The following is a 27,595-nucleotide window of genomic DNA, read 5'->3' as shown; positions in this document are numbered from 1 at the left end:
TTCAGACTACAGGAGACTTTATTAAAATAAACCCATACAATTGCATGCACCACACAGCCAAGCCAGACGGAAACACCTTGATCAGCAACAGCAGCATCCTTTGACATGAACGTATGAATTAACAGCAACATTTGGTGATGTCACACTATACATTTACATAGTGACAAGACAAGTTATGGATGGGGACAACCAGCAGGAGACTAGCCTTGTTTTAATTACATTTGTTAGTCATGTGAATCTATCTTAAATCCCAAGGCTTAAAGTCAAACATAGTGTATGTCATGAGAGACTATTGTGAGGAGTGTTACAGACCCTAGTTTCCTGGTACACAGAATGATAAACTAGGAGTGATCTTATAGGCAAATCAGTGTTAGACAGTGTGCAGTCAAAGAATAATTAATGTATGCAGCATTTACACAACTTAGATTTTAAACCCTTTTCTTATAACTCTACACATTTGATCATTTATCTCTGTCTGAATACAGTAATTTAATACTATACAGTATAGGGTGGCTATGTTAGATCTGTGTCATTAATAAATTCCCTGTGTAACTGTAATGATTTGGATCAAGTTCAGTAAACAAACAAATAATGGTCCTGTATACCCCTAAAAGTAGCATCATTTCCTTCTCATCCAGGTGACATACAGTGAAACAGTGACTGTCTTGTGCTACAATGTTGGGAGGTGCTGACCATCTTCGCATAAGACACTAGATGAATTAATAGGAATTTTGTCAGAGCAAAAGAAAAGGTAGGCTCTTGCCTACAATTATATATTAAACGCAATTATTTGAATAAATTAATGCACTTACAAAAAGGGGTTAAACCCGATTACTTGGAGCAATGTTAGAATTATTTAACTTCACAGGCTCTATGAAGCCCTTCATACAATATATAGCCAATCTACAGAGGTAATGTGATAAAGTCATCTTTCTTAAACTATTACAACCCATTCATTTCTAATTCTTCACTAAACAAAAAAAGCTGTTTCTCTATGAACCCCCACAGAAAATTGCAGAAACACATAGACTCCAATATTCATTCACACACACAATGTGCAATACATTCATTGCAAAACTAAAAAAGATCACCCTCAACCAATCAAATTCTTTACACAGAAGACACAGAAGCAGCATAGACAATAAAAACAGGGTCTGCAGTGGAATGATTCCATTGAGATGACAACAATAATATAATCATGAAAGAGTGAGAGATAAAAGCAAAGTGAATGGAGGGAGAAGTTGCAGATAGAAAATGTAATATTTGGAACACATTCTTTCCTTTTATACACATTTGAGTGTTTGTAGTTGTGTATACGTTTTTTTTCTTCCCATACATTAAATTGTGAACTTAGCAATATAATGACCACTGCTTACATACTTAATAACCAGGCTGCAGACAAGAAGACACCTGACTGCTAAGTAGGGGTGGGCAATACCACAAAACTTGGTTTCAATCTGATTCCAAATAACACAGGGCCAGAATCTATGATATTGATACTGATACGGTACTTTTTATTATTAAAAGTGGCATTTTTCTTTTTATGTCAGGCAAGCCAGGATTTATACATAAGAGCTAATGATGACCAATTACAGTCTAAAAATGTGACATTTACCAACACTGAAAAATAAACTAAAATATTATTTCACAAGTCTGCTGTTACCAGGATATTCCTTGTCTGAGCCTCAGTGAAACGACTGTAAACACTGTCTCTGTGTCAGAGGTCTTGATGCTAATGCATTTCACTCCTTCTCCCTTGTTTTGGTTGCAGCTCCAAGTTCTCTTTCTCACCTTTTCCTCTTTGATTAATCCATCACTGCTATTATGTGTCTGATTAAACAAGTCATCCTTGGACATAATTTCTACATTGAACGTCTGTGGACAGCTATAGTAACGTGGATGCGCAAGCGTGTGTATTCATAGACTCCAGCAGTAAATGGGACGGCTGGGAAGTGAGCTTACCGCCCTCCTACTGCTGACATCGGGTAAAAGTGAAACTAAGAAGATGCTGCTGGGTCTGCAGTAAGTTGTTTGAATGTAGACAACACAAAAGCAATGGAGACATAAAGAGTACATGTACTAGATGTGTTCACGGCAATGGAACATTGCACAGACAGTATTACCCCTGACGTAGAGGAGAGAAACTGATCCCTATAGTATCAAGAGTATCAATATTTTACCATTTATCCGCCCACCCCTACTACTAAGTGAGCTGTGAAATCATTGCTCATTCCCTTTATGATATTTTAGATCTGCAACATAAAACCCAGTATCTTTGTCTTAACTTTGGTCCTAATTTCGGCATCAGTGTGGACAAGCCCTATCCCGCCTTTTGGTCAATGACTGGGCTCCTGCAAAAGCTCAAAGGTCAGCTGCGTGATGTGCCGCCATGCTTGTTGGATGTGACATGACTCAGTAGTGCGTGCGCAGATGGCAAAGCGCAGGACAAAGCGACCAGAGAGCTGGCAAGGCACCAGGTGGATCTCTCTGCTCTTGTTGATCTTTTTCAGCAACAGCTGGTTCAACTCATTAGAGCCCTGAGAAGAAGGGACAAGGAGATGACTCACACTATCCATCTTTTTCCCATATTCAATATCACATTCATAAACACGCTAGTATGTAATGTAGAGTTTCACATGCCTATTTAGCCATTTGAAGAGTAGGTAATGTGTGTAAGAAAGACTGAACCACTACAGTATAGAAAATCTATGTATATCACCTTCTGAAACACCATATTCAACATTATTAATATAACTTATAGCCCTCAGCTTTCCTCTGCCAATGAAAACAACATCTGATCAAACTGATGAGGATTTTTTAGCTGACTTCTGTAGTGATAGTTGAACCTCCCTTCTCAGATCTGTGAGTGCATCCTTACTGTAATCTATCTACAATAGGTGTGAAATTAGTTTTACAGGGTAAGGAACTTTTGTACAGGACCACACTGGATTTATCAAGTTATCTTAGGTTTATGATGCTGAGTGTTGTTACCTTGAGCCTGAAGCAGACCAGTCCCATGATGACCTCTGCACAGATCTCGAACCTCTTGTCTGCTCTTACCAGACTCTCAAACTCTTTAGCCAGGGCCACTTGCTGTAAAGAGAAGACATAGATTATTGAAGACATAGATTATAATGTGCTATGACTCATGCACAGTTTGTAAAATGCACCTAAGGATATAAGGTGCATGTAGATGAAAGTAGTACACTTGCACTGTTCTTATGCCCACATGCTTTAATTAGTGTGCAGAGATCTGAGAATGTCTAATGTTCAAGAAACTGCAAACTAAATTTAATGAGCAAGTGAAAGGACAAAGAGTTATTTATACAGTAGTAGGTTATAAACAGTGTCACAGAGCATTTCCACTGAAAAAATGTGGAAATGGTTGCCTGGCTTCACATATGACCTCTGTAAGAAAACAGCTGGCTGCTTGAAAGCATCTCTACTAAAGGCTGCAATTTCTATAATTTCCACTAGATGGCATTGCTGTTTCATTACATGCCACAGTGCATTCAGCCATAAAAATCACAGGACTTTTCAGACTGATTCAGTTTGTACCCTGCAACCAAAGCCCAGGAGTGTAAATGTCACCATCTGTAACCATCGATAACTGAATGTATTTGATTAAAAGGGCATGTTGAGAGGGTTAGTGCACATCCTGGTAGGAGGCACTGCCTAGAAGTTCAAACAAGTTCAAAACCAAGACTCGGTAACCATGAAATAGTCTGTATCAAAATCTGCTCTCAAGAAATGTCATTGCACTCTTATTAAGTCATTCCCAAATGGCAATGTACACTCAAACATGCTCCTGTTTATCCACTTATGATCAAAGAGCCCACCAGGACACTAAATGCATGGTGAAACTCTGGATATGCATCACTGCATCTGATCACAATTATATGGTACAACTTCAACTGTACTTTTCCTGCCTCCCTAATGAAGCTAAACAAGGCTTAAATGACTGACTGGTTGACCACCATCTTGTTTCCTCATTCCCAGCCAGTAATTCACCATCACTCATACGTGTTTACAAGCCAATATACTACAATGACCCCGTTTGTCTGCTAATTACCAGGTAGGTCTTCTATTCTACATGCGTCATTAAAATGCTTCATTTTACAACTCCTTTTTCTCCTGGGACGACAATTCATTGGTGTTTATAAAAAAAAAAGTAGAATTTTAATTTGTTTCTCTTTACTGGGAAAGAGTAAACTCACAGGCAGTACAACCACATGCTGTATTTCCATTTGAACACATTGTCTGACTCTACAAGATTCAGCTACAGAAGACTGAAGCTGTTCTAGCGGATGTACAATGGAGTAGTGTGTCATGGTTTATGGCTGCAGGGATCACTTCTGCTTCTGCCGCTTCATTTAAAATGGAGAATAAACATAAAACAGACTGATTTGATTGACAGAGCAGACTGGGGGGAGGGAAGGGGAATATGAGGGGAAGAGACGTTTGAAGCACAGAGAGAGAAATGGCTGGAGAAAAGGGTGGGTATGGGTGAGGGGCAAAGGAGGATAAATGTAGGAAAATGTTGCTATAATAAGAAGATACAGACCAGGCCCATATGACTGACAGGATGTGCTGATGGAGGCAGAGATGAGGGCAGTGAATGGACTTTAGTGGTAAGGAGGATTATGTGGGGTGATGTGTGGGAGGGAGGACAGAGATGACATTTACCATACAGATCGGGCATATGTGATCATTAAAAGTGTTTTTTTTTTTCTTTCTCAGGAGTGAGTGAGTAGGAATGAGATTCAGAGAGGAAGAAAATACGAAGAATGACGCTCACCACTGTCAGCCCTGTTCTAATCTTTTAGTCATGTATAATGAAGTCAGGATTGGATTAAGTTAATAGCACTGCTGGATTACGCTGCTAATAGCAAATGGGTTTTTTTTTTTGACAGCTAATATTGTGTAAAACTCTATTTCCCAAAACTATAACATAAAACCAACACCTCACTCTCCTCTGGACAAACACCAGACTTTTAGCACAAAATGAAACATTATACTGCTATATAAATGTAATTTATTGTCTTGTAATGTGCCATAGAAACCATTGCATCAATACAAACACCACTTAACACCATTAAGTAAAATCGTAAAAGTCATGAATCAACACGACCAATAAAGTGAATTTACTGTTACAAAGGCTAATAAACAAAGTGTCTTTCTGAGTTTAATTATCTTGTGAGTGGGCACAGTTAACCTTCAACAGAGTCTCTGGTTGAGATGGGCAACCGCCTCTTCTCCTAGTAACACTGTAATACAATTGTTGTGACATTAGTGACTGCAACAAACAAAGCAAATACACTGCTACTGCATCTTTGATACACAGAGTACTGTCTTTGCTAATAAGCTTCAACCTGGGATACTTATTTAATAAGAACACTGTGGCTATAATATAGCATATTATGCCAGAACATCAGGTCACTCAAAAGTTAAGGCTGTATAAGGCTGTATTTTCTAGTAAATATCAGTGTTAACTTGCTTGTTTGTGTTTGGATCTGAAGGACTGTGTTGGGAGTTTGTGTATTTTAATAAGAGTGATTTCTGCATGAAAGTTTTGGGTTATGTGTGTCAGAATTTTAAAAAAGAAATAAATATAAACGCAGAAATTATTAGGTTTTAAACAGGAAATTAAAGGCACATATAGATTTCCTATATTTAACAAGATAAGTCCTGTTGTGATCAACAAGCTCTTTCTCAGGTGAGACATGGTCAAGACAACAGAAAAAAGGTTATAGACAAACACCAACCACAAAAAACAGAAAAGATATACATTAACATATTGAAATCTTAAAATAACAGTATCTGCCAATTCATTCAACCTTGTACTTATGAGTGCTTTAAATTTGAGCAGAAAGATCCGCTATCTCAGTTTAAAATCAGAGAACAGAGCACACAAAAGCTTTCTTTTCCAACTTAGTCAGTCCACTAGGAACAGACAACAAGATTAAATCTTGAGATCTCAGACTATAACTGCAGTCAGATCACTGTTCAATCGAAGTGGACATGATGGATTATTCAGTTGGTCTCCTACCTTGCGTATATGAGCCTGCAGGCCATGGAGTCCATACAAACGGAAGACAAACCACATCTTTAGTGAGCGAAATCTTCTTCCCAGTGGGATCTGCCAGTGCTGCAGGACAGGGGATGAAGCGTGTCGGAGAATGGTTACAGCTTTAACCTCTGCAAGTTTGATGCTAACTGGGATTATTAGATTTCTTTCAAATTTTAGAAAATGAATTATCATTACTAATTTATCTTACCCTATAATCTGTGACCAGCCCTGTTGATAGAAAAACAGTTTAGGAGTCAGTTAAAAATGTCACTAAATATGTGCATTGTTAATGCAGCTTTTCAAGCTGCTTTAGGCTCATCTTACATTGATAAAGTTGAATCAAAAACGCTTTGACTTTGAACATTATTAGCGTCAGAAAATTATATACTGTAAAGCTGTTGAATTTGGGATTGCCTTCCATTGTCCAGGTGTTGCCGTCATTGTGCCCACCCCCTCTATCTCACTGATCACAGCACACGTCAGTCCACACAGACCAGCTATAGAGAGCTCATCTCTACAGAATGGAGGCCCACGTTAGCTGGTGCTAATAACCACTAATTAGATTGAAGAGTCCAGATTGTATGAGCGAAAGGCTTTTGTCAGGTGCCTCAGTGTGGTGGGAGGTAGTTGTTTGTCTGTCTCTCTGTCCGGTTGTCTGTGTGACAAATTATAGTGCAGATCTGAGCCCATCTGCATGGTAGGAGCATGTACACCAGCACACACAGTAGACACATATACACAGACGCTGAAACATAATGTGGGATATTTTAAAGTTATTTTCATGTCTGATGACAATTTCCATGATGTTAATGAAATGCATTAATCAAATTAGGTCCCAAATACAGTAAGTCAGCTTAACTTCGGGTAGAATAGAATGAGAAAATTATTAAGATCACTCATAGAAGCCAGTGTTTACACAGTTACACACTTACACACTTACACACACACACACACACACACACACACACACAACTTATTGACAAAATGCATTTCCTAGCCCCTTGGCCTTACCTTAACCATCACAACTAATTGCCTAACCCCAACCCTTACTCTAAACCTAACGTAAACCTAATTCTAACCTGAACCCCAAAACCTCAAAGCTCAAAAAGTCTTAACCCTCAAACAGACCTTTAAAAAAGTGAGGACGGACCAAAATGTCCTCACTTTGTTGGTAAAATACATTATTTGGTCTTCACTATGCAGCATGTACAAGCACACACACACACACACACACACACACACACACTCTACCCTAACCTTTGCAGACAAAATGCGAAACCAGGTGAAACCAAGTCTCACTCACTCAAAACTGTCCTCACTTTCAAACGTGTCCCCCTTCTCAAGGTCTTTAACTCAGGTGGGTCCTCACAAACATAGATACACAACAGCATTCTCACACACACTTGTCTGGTTGTCACACAGTCATCTTGGTGCCTGTGTTTATCTGCTTAAGGCTACGCTATGATGCCTTTTAGGATGTGGTGCAATGCTCCAGCAGTTATTGTTGAAACAGATGTGTGTATTTTGGCTCAGATAGGCAAACTAACCACCGTCCTCACAGAGAGAACAATAAACAAGGTCGCAGCTGTTTATTTTTGTCATTATGTTGTGCAGTAGACCACATTTTCATCCGACCTGACCTGTGATCATTGATTCAAATACTTTAAGTGAAATGACTCCATACCTGACTCCTGGTTCTCGTGTTTCAGGTAGAGTGGTTCCACCTTGAAGGCCCCAATAATGTCCTCTCTCTTCTTCACCCTGTTGACAGGTGTTAACAAGCAGAGAGAAACAGACTTAAAGGAGCTATATGTAAGAAATCTAAAGCAAATAGTCATAAAATCCTCCTAATATGTCACAGAGACTAAGGAATAATGTTTATATAACATACTGATCTCACAGACAATAGTACAGCCAGAATATTCACATTTAAAAAAAAAATTTGCGGTCTGCAAATCATGTTTATGTTTTGAACTTGTGTTTTGGCCTGTTGCACCACCCACCGCTGTCTACCAGTCACGCAGTCAGTAGAGTCTCAGCATCATTTACAGTTACGACTGAGCTACAATGGCTGACAGTGCGACTAAACCCAAACGACCTCATTATGATTCCCAAAAACGCCAAGAGAAAACTCGAGGCAAAGCAAGGGTCTATATAGGAGATGCTTTTGAACAGTGGAGACAGTTGAAAGCGGAGAAGAATTTGAAATCGGATGTCGAAGTGACTACTCTTCTCCTCGACAGGTAAGCTTTAGCCAAAGTTGGCTAACTAGCATCATAGCTAGACGGGGATGGACATTTCGAATACTTTCAACTGTTCATTCATTCATTTTCGATCATACATTGTAGCCCATGTGCAGGTGGGTCATCGACCCGACTGATTTTTTTGGGAAACAAACGTTAGCAGCACGGCAAGCAGCTGGCTCCTCCTCAGCTGTATCCCGGCAGCAGCGTTAGCAGCAGAGAAGCCGGACTTGCTCGAACGGTCCGCTGGAAAACCGAAGATCAAGGACGCGGCGACACAGCCCTGCCATAGCAGCCGCCCGTGGGCAAACAAATCACCCCCAATTTCCACCAGATGCGTGTTGGTTGCATCTGAGCTCCGGCACGGCGGCAGAGCCGATAGGATTCAATTGTAGTCAATGTGTGTGTGTTTCCACCGGCTGCGGCTATGCTGCGTCCCGGCTCCGTCTCAGCTGCGGCACTCCAGAGCCCTCCGCAACAGATACGCAGGACTTCTATTTTTGCTGGTGTTAGAACACCGGACGCCGGAGCACAACGCAGCAATTCAGCACAGAGCAGCAACCTCGAATCTGTAGGGGAGGGGGGGCGGACACGACTCACGGCAGTATTTTGAATTTGAGTACAGTAACCATTTTGGCCACATTCTTACATACAGCGCCTTTTAGGCCAAATAGTGCTGGGCCATTTAATAGCCCAATGCAAAAAAAAAAAAAAAAAAAAAAAAAGGTCTTGTAATTATTATGGCCCTACTTAGAACTAGTTTAATGTGTCACACACTTGATATGCTGTAATACATTATATTATTAGTTTATTGTACTAGACTGCACAGTATAGTCTATTATATAGTCATTCTGTTGTATCTGCATTATCACAAGTAGATTGAGCAAAATATGTTAATAAAATGTAAAATTGTAAAGTAACCCACAGTAATTGTTGTGCATGTGCCAGACAAAACAGACAAACATCTGAGTGGCAACAGACAGGTATCATGTCAGTAGTGACAGACTGAACCAGAGTAGATGGAAAAGGGTTTAAAAGCCTCTTCCTCTCACAGCATGTGGATGTTTGAAACACCTCTGTTTCCATCTTGTGCAGAGCATGTCTCACTTTGTTTGCTGCTGACAGAAGGGGCAGATGGGAGGCGCAGTTCTATTTTTAGTGTGCAAATAATTGAGGTGTGGATGGATATCAGTTTTAAATGGGCGACTCGTTGTTCCTTTATGGGACTATGAGTCAGTCTAAATTAAACTGGTAAATATTCTGACAAATTAGAAAAGCTAGCAGGTGCTAGGGACTAAAATAAACTCCCAAAACAAACAGATAACTCTCCTTTTGTAAGACAGGTCTTGGTGTCAAACAAACCAATTGCCAGGATAAATGTTAAATGTTAAATTTGTAATTGTCATATGTAGCGGATTGAATTGAATTTTGCATTTCTTGATGTTTCAGTTTTTATTTTTGTGTTATGACAACATCATGTTAAATGTGTGGCAAAATTAGGGATAGGAATAGATCATGTTTTACCTTAAAAAATTTGGTTTGGTTGCTACAAACATGGCTAATGTCCCCCAAACTCACGCCATCCACTATCCCCTTCATCTTCCTGATGAAAATCTTAATTACATCACTTTAGAAATGTGAATATGATACGAATGACATGTACAAATGTATGCATAACTCACCACATTGCAGAGCAGTCAAAGTTGACTAAAAGCCATTTGTGTGGGTTGAAGTTGAAAGAGTCTGCATACTTAAAAAAAAATTGAAAAAAGAAAAGAAAAAATTGTAATTAAACCACATTGTTTGATGTCTCTCTGGACTGACAGCTAGGAAATAAGAAAAATGAACAGTATTGGTATCAGTGAAGGATGCATATACAGTCCTGCTGCATATTTTTGGAAGACCTATGAGGTAGCCAAAAGGAAAATTAAATGTAATAACTGCTCATAAAAGTTCTAATATTTTTCATGTAACATTAGCATAACTGTGTGTTGGCCAAAACATACACCGTAATACATCTTCATTTATCATTACTGACGCAAGGACAACCTTTTCACCAACAGCATTATCTGGACTAAAGCAGGCACAATTTATTTGAAATGCAAAAGAGGAAACCCAGCCAACAGCTTGCAGAGTACAGGGAAAATAACCCTTTCCTGGCAGTGTTCATTCAGAGAGAGACAAACCTTTCCTAATCTATTTTCATCTGTTTGTTGGCTATCTTTTGTAATATCCTTTCCTCTACCTCCACAAATGCAATAACAGCATAGAGAGACAATGTGAGACAGACTCCTGGTTGACAGTTGCCATGCTGACTGATTCAAAGGGGGCTGGTTGCCTGCTCGCCCATTACTCATATCCTAGCAACCAACCCTCCAGCAGGGCTGCACTCTCATCCCAAAAGACTGGGTTCCCTCTTCATTTCCTCATTTAATAATTGTCATTGACCTCGTAATGTTTCAAAATTTATACTACAACCACAGTTTATGAATTCTACTGAAGGTAATAGCATGTGGTTTAAAGAAGTTTGTGGATTTGAAATCTCCTATCCACATCTTTACACAAGACCTGAAAATATGTAACTGTACACATCCAATAGCTAATTTTCAGGTTAACTATCAGTAGGAGAACAGGTGAAACAACAGTTGGTCCATTTACAGTCAAGTCAGTTTTCACTGTCTCCCCACCAACATAGTTTCAACTGGTGTGTCTAATAAACAGTGAAATATAAAGGTCTAACGCTGCCTCAGGAAATTACTCTGTCCTTATCTCTGCGTCTCTGCACAGCTCGGGGAGCAACAGCTGCCTCGGCAGCCTCAAAAGGCAGATTGATGCTCCTGTGCTAATGCCGATTGTTCGGCCTATTACTCACTCTTGCATGCTTCCTCCTTGACATTAACGTTATGCCAGTTTCAAACGGAAATAAAGCAGCCGGGTACAATCAGTATGCAGTTAGTGTTTCCCTTTATAGATGCTATGAGAGATATTTCACAACCAATTGAACAGAAGGAGGTTGTCTTGTCATTCAGCAGCAACATGTATCCATACAGACGGATGCACACTTCAAGTTTTCAACCGCACTTATATTAAATCTGGAATGATCAAGGTTAAAATCCAACCATGTCAAAACTTTGTTACTAAAACATTTTTCCGTATTGTGTTACAGTGTTCATGCTCTATATGAACATGGATGCATGTATCTTTTTACACACCTCAATGCCATTCAACAGAGGTCTGAATTCAGGGCAGATGAATGCACTCCCTGCATATGCTGCGTCAATGTGCATCCACATATTTTCGTCATTACCTGAAAGGGACAAGAAATACAGAGGTTATTAACACCTGTGAAATGATTACTTTTGAAAATCAATATTTAATAACCTGAGGTATAACACTGTATGACAAGTTGTTTTTAGCTGGGTATAATTGAAGATGTTACGATAAAATACTTAAGAAAGTTATAACTGAATATTTTTGAAAGCTGCCTGAATGCATCACTTTTTGTTTCTCAATCATACACACTCAAGCAGCATTCTTGGTTGCAGTAATCATGTTTTAATATATTTATTTCACATAATCAAGATTGACTGTCTTAATTAGAAATACCCTAAAGATTTTTAATTCATGTGTAATCATGTATTATTACCTCTGCAAAGACGGCATGTTTTTGGTTTGTTTATTGGTTTGTTTGTGTGTTTTTGAGCAGGATTACAGAAAAACTACTGATTTGCATGAAGAATGAACCTAAACCTAAACCTATCTGAAAAGCCAATGTGGTAAGAAATCACCTTGGCTGACAGACAGAACAGAGCACAAGGGGTGGGACTGTTCCAAGGTATGAAGGATGTGAACAGCTTCTCTTGGCAGTGAACTCTTTGAACTAACCTTTGTGCACCATTCTCTGTGCATTAATAAAGTGTCAACATTCTGTAAGAATTTTTTGTCTCGTTCCTCTTTTATCAAAGTAGAATTGCAAAATTGCCACAACACAGAGCATAAAAGTTTCTTACATACACCCTGCCTTCCTTTTGATCTGGATTTCTCCTCTAAACATCCCAGAATTTCTTAAATTAAAGTGTCTATTGAAAGAGTTTAATGATGCCAATAGGGCTTTAAAGTTTACTTTTGTAAATGAAAAACAATTGCTGATCCAACAGTTGACTTACATATGGGCCCCAGCTCTGAGATGCGATCGAAAGCACATGATGGGGTGGTGCCGAGGGTCGCACATAACTGAAAGAAAAACATTTGCAAATCATTAACATCCTGAAGCGCTTTGGTACTTGTGTGTTTTCTATGTTCTGTCAGAGATTGGATCATGATAACTGTGTACAAGCAAATAAAACACATTGCAACTACTGTAAAGCTTTGATACAAGCACAGATATTTTTTTCCTTCAAACGTAACTCTGGATATCACTTTGAATACACACAGATCATTTAGAACTGCTGGACGATTGCAGCGTCTTGAATGTTGTTCACTGATAGTTATCTGTGGGTCCAGCTGAGATGCGGATTATTGTCCAACACAAACAATGTTATCCCTCAGCAGAAGCCTCAGGCTGTGCACAGCAGCATCACACATTGTATCATTGTAACTGTCAACTCAGTGAGCAGCTGTGTTAGTGTTTCTAAGATTTACATGTGTAGCAAAAGCAATCCACAGACAGATGCCTGTAACCCAATGGAAAAATGAATTTAACCCATAAGAACCCACTGTGACACAGGTGCCACACACACTCCTTTAAATGTTCTGGAAAATTCCATGAACAGCTTTCTCCTTGACTTTAACTCATGAAGTCCCAGAGTGACACATACTTAACATCCTGGTGGATCATGTGACATGTGGTTTGGTCTTCCCACAACAACATTTCCAAGATGTCTGTGTGCCAGGTTACCACTAGGGGCAGAGCTAGCTAAATTTAAAAAGTTTGTTTTTGGTTGCCAAAGGTAAGATTCAAACCATTTAAGAATTGTAATGTTTACATAACAAGTCCTTTATTACATTTAACCTGTTGTGAACACATTTCATGAACAAATTGATATAAAACAAGTCAGGTAAATATCGTTGTGACATATATGTCACATCGGACCTTTAACCTTAAAATTGTCATGGAAAACCTATTGTGACATATATGTCACAATAAGAAATTTTTTTATGATCTGCTCAGTTAACTTAACTTTTTCAATGATATTTAGTTAATACATTTTATATTGTTCAATTCAAAGCATATTAAAACAAATGTAAACAAAAAATCACATTATATGAATCCAATTATTAACAAAATATATAAGGAAACCATTTTTACCCATCAGTGAATAAAAAAACAGACCCTATATCACTTTGTTCTACCCTATATCATTTTAAAATTTAATGAAAATAAATAAATAATAAAAATTGAAAAGAATAATTGAAAATTGTAATTTATTTTTATCTGCATTATGGATAAGAAGCAATACAGTGTTCAGGATGCACTGACAGTCATCCAGGGAGACGACAGTGACTTTGAGGGATGTGAAAGTAGCTCAGATGACGACCTTGAAGACCCTGATTACACTCCCAGCAACAAAGACATGGAGAATGACAAGTCAAGTGAGTCTAGTGATTCAGACTGCAGTGAATCAGGTGATTTAGATGAAGTACCTCAACCAAAGATGAACCCTGGACAGCAAAATACAACTACCCAGTAGTAGTTTGTATTTTTATTCAATTTGCAAATTTTTGCAAATGTATTCATTTGTGTGTTGTAAAACAAATATGAAAAGAAAATGTTGTTGTTAAACCTAAGAGGTAAAGTTAGAATTTTTGTTACCAAACAGAAAAACATGACCAGAAAAAGACTGTAGCTCAGTTTTTTTACAGCTACAATGGCTTGTTGAGAAGACCTCCAATATGATGAGGCAGTCTTTTTTTTAATTCAATTTACAAATTTTTGTATTGTGAAATAAATCCAAATTTTTTTGTTAAAGATTTTGTTGTTAAACCTAAGAGGTAAAGTTATGATATTGTGGAAACGCAAATAAAAAGACAAAGCTTTGTTATCAAACCAAAAAAGACTAAGGCTGATTAAGTTTCAAAAGAGGAATGAATTTACCATTAACACCCATTGACAGATCTTTGACACTAATGAGTGTTATTTTGAGAAAAATGTCAGAAATGTGTTCTATATGGTCTATTTAGTCTATTTTATGTCCCCCATAATTTTCCTTGATGGATAAATTATCCAGGTTCTTAACGCCCAATGTGACATATATGTAACATTACAGATCTCTGACAGTGAGGAATGTATTTTGAAAAAAATGTCAGAAATATGTTATATGTGGTCTATTTAGTCTGTTTTATGCCTCCCATAATTTTCCTTTAAGGAGAAATTGGTCCGGGTTCTTATGGGCTAATGTTTGAGATGTCTGTATCTGTCATTTGTGTGTTAGCCCTGTGAAAGTTGGGTGGATGGATGTTCATTTTTGTCTTTTCTTACATAGAAGGGGATGAGTCCAGCTGCTTTGTCCTCCTCCAGCATCTCCTTAAACATGGGCGCTCTGACAGCGTAGCTGTTGTCTGTGGGAACCTTCTTTATCATCACTCCTGCAATCAGTGAAGCACGCTCCACTGAGCAATGAGCCTTAGGAGGAGAGATATGCAACATTTGTGAGAAATGTAGCCTAAGTGAATTGTAAGATCCCAGGATTAAATGGCCTCATGCTTTTTGTAAAATCAGCTAATTTCATTCAAATTCCTGGATACTGAGTGATTTTATATGGTAAATCATTTGTTAGAATCTGTTAGTTAGGATAAGATAGTGTTTATGTTGAACCTTACAAAACCTTAAACCATAAAATTCAAGTGTTCAAAGTAAAAAATACATTTAAATTATGGGTGAACTTTCAACTAACAAAAGCCACACTTTTGTTAAAATGATAATACTGGAAACAAAGAGTACATATTATAACCTGATATTCCTCCTTTGTGTTTGTTGAATTTTGAGATAAGCCTGTACCATGCTCCACCTCAGAGCTTCAATCATATATTACTGATCATCCACATATAGATAACTATGCCAAAAGAAAAAACATTATACCTTAGACATGTACACCCGGATATTAGAACATTGTTCCTCAGTAGGAAAACAACAAACTGCTCTCTCTGTAAAGGTCTGTGTGGCCCTCAGGCAACTCCCTAACCCAATCACAGAGCCAGCCTGGTATTAAACCTGATCAGAGCGAGATACAAGCTGCCTGGCTGACCCTCTGTCTCACTAAATCACTGAAAAACTATCCTCACTATTACTGAGGTAACCTTTAATGATCTCAGCTCATGTGGACCACTTGTTGAATGAGACCGTTTACAGAGCTCAGTTGAGACTTTAAATTATTTGTATAAACCTCAAAAAAACCTTGCCTGGGTACATTTGCAAGCAGTAATTAAAAAACATTGATGAATGCATATTTTAACAAAATAAATTACTAATATCTGAAAATAGAAAATAATAAACTGTATGTGTAAAGTCAGAAATCTGAGTGAAGTTAAAGGGACCAGAGTTAGCGTAGGAACTGCACTGAACAGGTCATGAAATAAGATTGAAAAAAGATCTTTATGCTTACTTGCTCAGAGGTGTATGCCACCAGTTTGGAGAGGATTTCAGCCTCTGATTTCTCAGGGTTCAAGGACTGAATGCGTCGTACTGCTTTACAGCGAGCAGCAAGCATGGCCATCAGGGTCGCCTCACTGGCTGTGCCCTGTTGAAGAATTAGATGGACCTTGTAAAGTGATGCTTCTCTACTGTTGTGGATATAAACCAAACTTGAATGTTACCTGTGCAAAAATAAAAATCAAAGAAATTGAGTATTTCTGGAAGCAAGCAAGTGTTGATTTATTACATGTGGCTGGTGGTCTGTGCTGCCAGGAGGAACAGCAAATGGAGAGGGACGCATGGAATGGATCCATCAATTGACAAAGCCATTGAATTACTGGTGTTGTCAGGTCACAAGCTCAGAAACACTGAACCAAATAAAAGAACAATTTGAAACTGCCCAAAAGTGAAAGTCAAGCTTACAAACTTGGCTAAGTGTACTTCCTGTCCTTCCCCTGCTTACAGAGAACACAAAGCAGTAACCTGAGATGTAATCATGAGCACACATCCCCTCTGAACCCGGTAGCCTTTATAAGTTCATCCATCCTTCTATCTCTCAGTGATAGTGAGGTGTGTAATGTTTCTGCTCTGTTTCAACAAGCTTTTTACCATAATGAACCGCGAATCATGCTACGTATGTTCCCACAGAAAAACTGCACAATTGCTTTAAAGAGGACCTGTTATGCTTTTTTGGGGATTTTCCTTTTCTTTATTGTGTTCTAGCATTTTTCTGCCACTATAAAGTCTGCTAAGTAAAAAAACATAATAATAATTTGACAGCTTGTCTGAATTTCCCGCCTTTACTTCCGCGAAGTTATTTGCTAACAATGTAACAAATTAGCAATGCACACAGTGCCCACCTGCCGGCCACTGAGCCACACCGTCAAACACACCTGCTCCGAGCAGAGTCGGAACAGAGGCTGCAAGGTTTGAACTGTTGAGGAGCTGCTGAGGAGACACCATGTCTAGGAGACGCCGCTACCGAATGTTGTGGAGTAGATGGCTGTAGGAGCTAATGTAGACCCAGTGCTTAGCTGTAGGCCTCGGCTAACTGGCTAACCAAAGCTATTGTTTTAAAATGCTTTTGCTACTTGGCGTACAGTAAGTTAAACTGCTAGCTGGGTGGTCTCCATAAGATGAATTTAACAATTTAATTGTGGAGAATCTAACAGAGCTAACAGTGTTTCGCATGTCCGTATTGATTGTGAATTATAGCTGTAGGTCTCGGCTAACTGGATAACCAATGTTATTGTTTTGAAATGCTTTTGCTGTGCGGCATACTACAGTAAGATAAACTGCTAGTCTCAGTAAGATGAATTTAACGATTGGATTGTGGAGAATCTAACAGAGCTAACAATGTGCAGCATGTCCATATTGACAAAAGGGTCGACTTTTTAATGTGTGATGCCCGATCTCAGCAGTTAACTGCGGCTAGCTTGAGCTATGATACTTAATTTTCCTTTGTCTTTTAGAGTACATCACAGTAGGGCCCTGGTGTCCAACGCCTCTCCACTACAGCCAGATTCCAGGATTAAGGATGCCAAACTGACCCTCCACAAACCGTCTCAGTGGGCACACAGTCTGTGGCATCTCGAAAGATGGTAGTGATCAGCACACACCTGTACAGGGCTACTCTGATGGAGCAGCAAAGGTTTGTAACACAGAAATTACATGTGTTTTTGTGTTTGGGATACCGTACCTGGAAATATTTTACAGTACTGAAATTTCCTGAAGTTTTATACTGAAGTTTCCCAAAAGCTTCAGGATATTTCTGCATCACATTATCACATGTCTTTGACTTTGTTATGATGTTAGAGCAGGAAAAAAATGAAATTACTTACAGAATATGGTGTGAACACAGTTAGTAATCAATGTACATGTAAACATGCCCAGTGCTGATTGGTAATATGAGCACACACACACACTCAAAGCTAAACATCTGGTCAATATTTTGTGCTTTTGGATATTCTTTCTGATTCAAACGCTGGACACCTCCACATCCTCATTAGTGAAGAAAATCACTATTTAATATTTGTGTTGTGAGTCATCATCATCCAGCCAGCCTGATACAGTGAGGTGACATAATGAAGTGAAGAGTGGCTTTGAGGGATCTAGAGGCGTTACCACCAGAGGCTCAATGAAATGTTCAAATCAATATATCTATAAGCACAAATTGTTCACCAGACAAACAAATGTTACAGAAAATTAAGCCAATTTCTAAGAGGTTAGGGACCCACAGAATGGATCAATCAATCAACCTAATCACTGCTGTTATCTGGGCACGAGCTCAAACGAACTGAACCAAATGAAAGAATCTGACACTTCCAAAACAAGCAAGCAAAACTCAGGCTTCAGGGTTTATTGTTTGGGAAGTTTTTCCAGGAACCAAATTATCCACTGAGGTCTCTTCCTTTCCTGCACAAATGGACATGGTGATTAAAACCGGTAAAACAAGGAATAAAGTGTTTCACTTTTTCTCTAATAACTTAAGATCCAGACGTTCAGAAGGTTTTTATTGGAAGACAAATTTTCTGTCACGGTCTCCCACTTCAAAACAAACAGACCTGGTGATTTAAACCGTAAAAACACTGAAAAAGCAGTTTTACAAATGATAAAAAAAACTGTGTTTCCCCAACTTTACTTATTGTGGAGGGGCTGCTAACCACGGTGACCGACACAAACACACAAGTGGCCCTATCTTAAGCCAGTGTTTGCTTTGTCTGTTCTGGGCAATTGCAGAAACATGGCAATACCTCATGGCAAACTCTGTAGACAAGGACCTGCTCCATACGTAGATACAAATGGCTCATTCTGAAGTAATGCAAACACAACAATTGTCATTTTCAGGTGATTGTACGCTAAAGAAAATATATTTATTCTATTTCTGCCAGTATATCTCCTAAATCCTGGACACTGGAGCTTTAAAAGAGAAACAGCAAGTTTGTTTCTTATTCAGAAGGAACCATAGGATGATTACAAGAATATATTTTAATTACCAAGTCGTAATTTAGCCATACTCTACAGTTCCATAAACTGTTTTACCCTTCAGATCAGAAAAAGAATTGTTACTCAGTTATTACTACCTATTCTGGACTATGCTGACATTGTTTATCAGAACACTTTTCAAACACATCTTCAACCCCTCAATGCTATTTACAATAGTCTCTGCTGATTTATCTTATGGTGCCCATATCGAACACATCACTGCTCCTTGTATGAATCTTTGAACTGGTTACCACTCAGCACAAGAAGACATTATCATTAGCTCCAATTTATCTTCAGATGTATTAATTTCAACTGTCCCCCTTATTTAAAACAATATTTAATCCCATTCACATCTCCATATCCTCTCAGACCTTTTCTTTGTTCCTAAAACTAATAAAGAATTCAGCAGACGTGCTTTCAAATTTAAAGCTCCATCGGACTGGAACATTCTACCTAACAATATTCGAACAATCAATTCATCTTGCATTTTTAAAAATTCACTATTTTACTTTCTCAAAACATCATGCAACTCCTTGTAATGGTTTTGTCCTCTGTACCTGTATTATTAACATTGCTATTATTATTGTATATGCATATGTATTTATGTATAATGTATGGTATAATTATTATTATTAGTAGTAGTAGTAGTAGTAGTAGTATTACCTTTTATTATTGTCATCATTATTAATGTCAATACTAATATCATTATGATTGGCACTAGATGATATGCTTTTTGGTATTTATTTTTACTCTGTGTGGGTACTGTGGGTTTACAGGAATGATGTGTGGGTTGGTTGGTAATTGAGAGCCTTATGCATGCTGTATGTCATTGTGTTGTTGTATTGTATTATATGTTCTATGTTGGACCCCCGTGAAAACGAGATGGTTCATCTCAAGGGGTTATCCATTAATAAATTTGTTAAAATTTGTTAAATTTAATGTAATCTTTTGTCATTTGTAATTTATTTTAGTCATAGGCAAAGTGTCTTTTTCTGCCACCAAATTCAAATGAGTCACACAAGGGTATAAAGGGAAATCTGAGGTCAGCAGAGGGTCTTTTTGAAACCATCCCAATTCCCTTTTGTATTGGTATAAGGTTTATAATAATAGGCTGGCAATGTGCTGTCACAACACTCATTAACCTTGCTGCAGCGAGAAGAGCCCCTTTGGTTGCCATAGTGAGCCAGTAAGCTGCACTTAAAAAGGAGAGTGGCAAGACAGAGACAAAAACACGATGAGCCAGATGAGCACACCCTCACACTCAGGTGGTCACAATAGAAAAGGCATGAAATGATCTGTCATCAGAGTGCACTCTCATGCTCCACCACCCACCATCCCAAGAACACACACACACACACACACACACACACACATAGATAGCATCCTCTGCTGCTCCTACTGCATTTCTGTCAATGGAACACTAAACTAATGCTTAGCCATTTGCCACACGAAACAATCACAGCAGTGTCATCTCTGTCTGCCTGTAGGTGACATATTAACAGGCAATTTCCTGTCAATTTTCAGCTGGTGTGAACCAGGGAGAGAAAAAGATGACAAATCAATGGTGCACAAATTGTTGATGATTGTGGTCTCAGGGGCATTCATTTGTGCGTCATGGTTCCTTCTAAGCCTATAAAATTTGAACTGTTGACCAGGCCTTAAGCATGTTTCAAAACCACAGTTATAAATGTGAGCAGAAGTTGGTTTGACTTTTTGGACTGTCTGATAAAAACACACAAAAGACACTTACCTGGATGACACCACCTCCGTGGCCATCAGTCCCGGCTATAAAATGCTCAGGCAGTTTCAGCATCTTCCCCAGCCAATCTAACATCACTGTCTCCAGCTCTGTACAGACTGGACTGGCAGCCTGAAAACACACACCCAAATTACAAACAAAAATCTCAAATATTCTCTCTGTGAACTTAATGTACAAAATAACACAAAGACAGATACAGAGACAGAGCAAAGTATTTGTTACCCAGGAAAATCCAATACAGCCAATGGCTGTACAAAGCATGTCAGCCAACATGGCAGGGTAAGAGCTGGCAGCTGGAAAGTAGGCAAAAAAGTATGGGCTGTGCCAGTGGGTGACCTGGAAAAAAGTAAAACATACCATACTTAAAATAATTAAATAATTTGAAAACAAGACCAACCTTAGTTCGTCATTGGGAACAGGTAGGTTTCCAATATTATTGCTAACTATATTCATTTAATAATATTGAAACTGCTGCTGTTTTTGGTTAAAATGAAAACCCCTATACACAGTACAGAGGTTGAATTCTCAGTGCATAGTTTTTCCAGTGTGAGCCATCAATTAACTGTGTACTGATGTTTAAGGCACCTCTATTGACACCCAATATCAAATGACAAAAAACTTGCATATTCTAAACTTTCATTTTTGTTTGAACTGTGGGAGGAAACCAATGTAAGTTAGGTATAACATGCCAAGAGTGCTCATTAGTGAAGCACCATGTTGCCAGAGACACTTGTCCTCCTCTCTCTGATTGTTTTTTGACACTGGTGTGGTATATTAACTGCACGTTATGCAGTATTAGGAGAAATTACCCCATTATTTATTGATTTGCATAATGAATGTCCCAACAAAATACTTAGTAAACCATCATTTCATGTTACTACAAAAATATCCAACTGTCATCTTTATAATCCAAGATGGATCACTTATATCCTGATGATTCTTTTTTATTCAATCTGAGCTGAAAAAAATGCATTAAAATCAACTGTTGCATGTTCATGTGATTTTAGAAAATCTTTGCTGTATTAGTAGCTTATGAAAATTGGTAAAGTGAGTTGAACATATGGACTGAACACACTAATACTGATGCCACTATTTTTTGATTAGCAAGGGGAGATACTAAAGCAGCTTGTTGTAATCAGATTACTAAATAAATTAACTAAATTTATGGACATGAATTCACAAATGAAGGCTGTCGTCTCTGCTACAGTATTACTTTCCAAAATGAGCAAATAGATTCATCTAAATTACAATTACAGCACCATTGTGTGGATCAGCAAATCAACAAACATATAAGCTCACCCCTGGCATTATGACCCTCTCCACATCTTGCATAATATCATCATAACTCTCAGGCTCCAGTGGGGCCTCAGTGGGGATCAAGGAACGAAGATACCCCGGCTCCACATCTGAGGAGACTGGTCGCTGTTCGACGGTCTCCAGGTAGTTGGCCACATAGTCCACCATCTCCCTCCCTCTGCGCCGAAACTCTGCAGCATCCATGGTACCACTGGAATACAGTGCAGAAACACCTAATTTCTGAAATACTTTAAATGCCACCAGAGTCAAATATTAAACTTTTATCCCACTGGTAGGAATGAGGTGATCATTGATCATTGTCTTAATGATGCCAAGTGAGGTCATGCATGTTTAATAATGTAGATATTACCAAACCAAAAAAAACCCTTCACCTTGGATGAACTGATGTCATGGTAATTAAGTCAACTCTTCAGTCAGAATTATTGTAGAATTGAAAAGCTTAATGATTTCAAGTGAGGACATGCAAGTTTGATAATGATCAAACCAAAAAACAAACTTCACCGTGGATGAACTGAAGTTCTGGGAATAAAATCAACACTTACATTGACATTTTTATTCTGACACTCAAAATTAATTCATACATTTGCGGCTAATTTTAAAATATGTTAGGCCATGTACAAAATTTTGTCTTAAAAGTGTCAATGGAGGGGGAGGATTTGATTGAGAGTGGAAGGCTATTCTAGAGCTTTGAAGCAGCTACCGCAAAGGCATGATCTACCTCACTGTGTCAGCTGCAGACGAGACAAAGATGACTGGCCAACACGCAGGCACAGAGAGTTGCAATAGTAAAGCCTTGAGGAGATTAATGCAGTGATTACAGTTTTCATGGCATTGTGAGAGATGATGGACTTGAGTTTTGCAGTGTTTCATAGTTGAAAACAGCCTTTCACCATTGAGTTGATTTGTTTGTTAAATTTGAGAGCAGAGTCAAAAATGACACTAAGATTCCTGGCATGGGTATGAACGTATGATGTAAGTGGTCCTAAGTGGCTGAATGTGGTGTTTGGGGGGACCAAGCTTCTTCTCGGCTAACATTAACTACGTAGTAGTTAATGTGCCATTTTCCTCATTGGCAGGCTGCTCTCCTTTACGTTAATTGTTTAGTAAGCTGCCCTTTCAAACTCTTCTGTCCTCTGTGTGGTTTCCCCCAGCTCACTTTCTCTCCTCAGAGGTATTGGAGTTGAAGTTTCCAAGTAGGGGATTTGTTTTTAAGACTGATTGAAACTCTATGCGTCCATCCCGAGCATGGCTTCACTGGAAGTCCCCATCATGTAATGTTTTTAAATTCAATGTGCTGTTAGTTTGTATAATGCCTCTTTGTTATCTGTACTCGTTTTAGTTTGAATTATAACATTTGATGACAACATTTTTTTTTCAATTTGCCTGCCCAAGGACTGCTGATGAAACTTAGCTATTTAACTAACTCTTAGATAAAACTCAAAAAATAATAAATAGTTAAGTATAAAAAAATATTTTTGATTCATTTTACTTGAACTCTGATAAAATAAACACCACTGAAAAACTGCTCAAAATAACATATGTATTATACATGTTGATACTGAGAAAATGGCACAATATGACATTAAACTGTTTTGACAAATCATACAAAAAAGTGAACATTTTTATAAAGGTTAACATGAGCCAAATGATCTCGGACAGGTTAATCCAGTGGGTGATTATCACTCCCAATTGTAGGGAATCATTGTTTTTGAAGGTTGCTTTTAATTTTAATATCAGTGTTTGGAAATCCACATATTTCTTGATTAAATCTTATGAAAACCACATATTGTCAATGACTTCAATTAAAGAGCAAAAAACCTCTAAAAACAGTTGTGCAGTTAATCCCTAAACACTCCAATATATATATTTAATATGAGACTAGTTATTCCCATGAATATGCCTATTGCCTATGTTCTTTTAAAAAAATAATGAATGATATAATGTTGTTTTCATTTATAGAACAGTGTACAAACAGCCTAAGCCGTGCTCCTTGACACAGTTTGTGTGGGCTTGCACAATTGTATGAACACTTGACCCTCTTACCAACACATTAAGCCAGTCTGACCATAGCTTAGATTCCTTTCACTTTACGGACTGACGTAAACAGAAAAGCTTGGTAGCAAAAAAATATTTCCACAAACAAGTTTATAGCCTATCTGTACAGACTGGTATAAACTCTCTTGCAATGCAGTGTGTCAAAGGACAGTCCCATAAACTGACTAAAAGCGAGCCTCATCAAGATTTCTTTAGCCCACTGACATACACCTCACTGAATGAGAGAAAGAGTCAGCAAGAATGTGAGCCAATTTGTTTTCTGCAATCCAGGAACATGCCATGCATTGAAAAGGAAACCTGTTGCAGTCCTAGAACAATACATTAATTAAAAGAAGCAGAAAGCTTTAAACATATTCCAATACAAAATCCCTGGGATTGTGCCAATAAATGACACAACAGCATATGAACATTGCCCCTTGTTCCGCACCAGAGCCTTGTCATTTAACAAGTGTTTGACCCTGTCCCTTTCTCTTGTTAATAAGTAGAGCTTTTATCCTCCGCCTTATCTTAAATAGGATTAGACATGTTTGCATGCATGTGCGCACACCAGTTGTGTGTATGCTTGTGTGTGTGTGTGTGTGTGTGTGTGTGTGTGTGTGCATACTTACCTTTTCAAGTGAGAGCTTCAGATATTGGATCTTCTCCTCTTCTTTAGCGTTCACAGACGGACAGACAGCCAGGCACGTGGTGGTGAGTGTGTTAGTGTGTGTATGCAGAACAAGAGACATTTGCTCCTTTTATCTTGCCACTAACCACCCCCACCCCACCGACCTCACTAGGCCAGCCAATAGGAACAGAGCTCATGGCCAATACAAGAATTCACCGATTCACAAGGTGTTCTTACAGCTGTGTCTCTGCCAACACAAACATACACAAATAACTGTTAATCTAACAGTCCATGTGCACAGATAGCCAAAGATAGCATCTACTCACTAATAGAACCACTGACATAACATATAAAATACATTATTGGAATACTGGCTTTATGAAGGCTGGCTAAATGACACCATTATTAAAATGTCTAATAATTAAGCCAGGTTATTCTCCAGTTCATTTGAGGGCTGGCCAATGTTTTCCAAATTGCACAAATCAGGGACATACTATTATTATTGTCAGCAGTAGTAGTAGTAGTAGTAGAGAGGAGTTTTAGTATTATTAGTAGCAACAGCTTTATTGTTTTGACTTATATGTAAACCATCTTTCTCACACCAAAAAAGACATTTAAAAAGGCTGTGATCACGTGACCTATGTGCTGCAGGCTGTTCTGCCTTATATGTCGGAAGTAAAGGAGGACGTAAGGTCATATAGTATAAACAACAACAAAGTCTGCATGGGAAGGCAGTCGAGGTGGATGGATGTGTGAAACAAACACAGGACTTACAACCCAAGAGATTGGGGTTCATGTCAGAGAGATGACCTGAACAGTTTCTAGTACAGATTGGGTAGTGACATCCAGTGTGAAACCAAAAGTTAACATGGAGTTAAATGCATGCATAGTGCATGGTAAAATTATGCTCTACTATAATTCTTTTTTAAACATAACAGGTAGGCGCACTAATTTGTAAAATGGGCTATAGAAGAATTACACCATGGTCACATAACAGTAGTCAGTAGTCTCATTTAGCCACAAGCAACTGTCTGTTTTTTTAAGACCAGTAAAAGCTTTAAAATTCAAGAGTAGGGTGTTTACTGACATATTTTATGTCGTAGAACAAAATGTGGAAACAGACCTTATTTTGGATAAGGCATCTGACAAAATACTCAAAAAAACTTCAACTCAAAATCCAAAAAAAACCCATTGACCTTAAGACAAGGGAACCAGAAGTGCTGGATGCAAAGACTCCTGCCTGCACTACTCTAGACACACTGTTGCATGAGGATATGCTGAGGATTAACAAGCAGTAGTGTTTAGTGAAAAGTGTGTGATTTCACTCACAGATGTACATACATGCATGAATAATCAGTGATAGACTTCACCTGAAACACTAGAGAAAAGGAGGCTTTGTCTTCTTCGGAGGTGTGTCTTGTTTTCAAAGGAATCAGTATCTGATTGTATTGTATGAATGCTCTACTGTGTGGAGAACAAACAACATTTAATCACTTACACAAAATACACAGTAGGCATAGGATAAAAAAGATCATCCATAGTTAGTCAGTGAAATTAAAAAGACAGTTACTTAATCTTTGTTGACAGCATCAGTTATCTGTCTTACAGGGCCTTTACCAAAAGCGTTATCACTGTCAATACTGTCAGCTACGACAGGGCCGACATGGGTTTGATGTATATAAGGATGTTTACCACGCAGGGATAGTTCTATTATTGAAAATGTACAGTTCAGCCTTTAGGGCTTAATTTCACTTGTAAGGACTAAAATTTAGGAAGTCTAGGCCTCTACTGCCTTGATTTGTTACTGTTCTTTTCAAAATGTGTCTATGAGTCTGGAGTGCCCCTTTAAAAAGAGAAAGCTATTGCAACTAGATGGACAGCAATAAAGTAGGGCCTATGACACTATATGATCTGCCACAATACAAGACATTTAGACTTTGATTCTATGAAAACAGTGTCAGAGCGTACATGTGTAGTATGGCCATTGATGGACGGGTACTGCACACGAAAATGATTGCTAGCTGGGGTCTTTGTCTCTCCTGTATTGGCTTTTCAAGTGGTTATTTTCTGAGCAGGCCCTTGGTAGTCCTGGTATTAAGTGCTTAACTGAGCTAGAAAACACTGTATACCTTACTGCCATCCTTCTGCTATCTCTTAGACATTGAATATCAGTGACTTCAACAGTATCTTTGTATTTGGCTAGAAGCAAAACAAATAAGTCACTCTCACCTACAGTGTTCATAGTATGTGTTCATTCAGTGCATGTGTGCGTGCATGTGCCACATTGTCAAACACAAATGATTGTATCAAACCAAACTGCAATCATTACACATAATTATTATTGAAAAGGGGTTCACATAATACAATAAATTACAGAATTAGAAAATAAAAACAAGAAACTGAAACAGATTATGATGAAAAGCAGAGAGCTAAGGAAACAAAATAGTCAGCCTGATCTGATTCTACTGCCAGACTGTCATGTTCACAAATTATGTTGTGTTTTCCTTTCTCAGTTTTTCTCATTCTGTAACCTTGTTGTTAGTGAGTTTTAGACATTATGGGTGTTATTGTTGAGTATCTCAAGTTGGCAAAGGGTCTAAAGACAATCTTAGGGACAACCATCTACAGACAGAAACACTCTAAATACTCATACACTGATGTACAGAACTTATAGAGTACACTTCAGCATCTTATTTTTGGTCATTTAACGCTAAAAAAAATGAAATGTCAAGATGGTGGGACAGTATTCTTTGGAGATCAAGATTCAATATAATGCAGTCCACCACAGGAACCCCACAAACTAGAAAGTGACTAAAGTTGATAAGACATTACTCTAGACGCACACGGCAAATCCTCAGAGGTGTTAATCTCTTTCTTTGCCAGCAACAAACCTTTAAGCCTTCAAACCTCACTACTCTTGCATGCCTGA

General features: G+C 38.3%; 1 protein-coding gene across 1 annotated transcript; it reads right to left on the bottom strand.

The window, feature by feature from the left end:
* ddc (dopa decarboxylase) lies at positions 1-24,804 on the bottom strand. Its single transcript, XM_033641784.2, has 14 exons — positions 24,668-24,804; positions 21,987-22,194; positions 20,910-21,023; positions 20,679-20,798; positions 15,915-16,049; positions 14,792-14,935; positions 12,480-12,546; positions 11,526-11,620; positions 9,996-10,063; positions 7,755-7,831; positions 6,279-6,298; positions 6,050-6,148; positions 2,992-3,093; positions 1-2,537 (listed from the first exon to the last, which is right to left on the bottom strand). Exons 2-14 carry the CDS (start codon positions 22,185-22,187, stop codon positions 2,337-2,339), a joined length of 1,443 nt encoding a protein of 480 aa, XP_033497675.1. The 5' UTR covers positions 22,188-22,194; positions 24,668-24,804; the 3' UTR covers positions 1-2,336.
* Positions 24,805-27,595: the final 2,791 nt, after the last annotated feature.

The sequence above is a fragment of the Epinephelus lanceolatus genome, chromosome 10 (genome assembly GCF_041903045.1).
Source record: "Epinephelus lanceolatus isolate andai-2023 chromosome 10, ASM4190304v1, whole genome shotgun sequence".
Lineage (NCBI taxonomy): Eukaryota > Metazoa > Chordata > Actinopteri > Perciformes > Serranidae > Epinephelus > Epinephelus lanceolatus.
The sequence above is the reverse complement of the archived record's forward strand: the minus strand, read 5'-3'. Positions and strand labels throughout refer to the sequence as shown.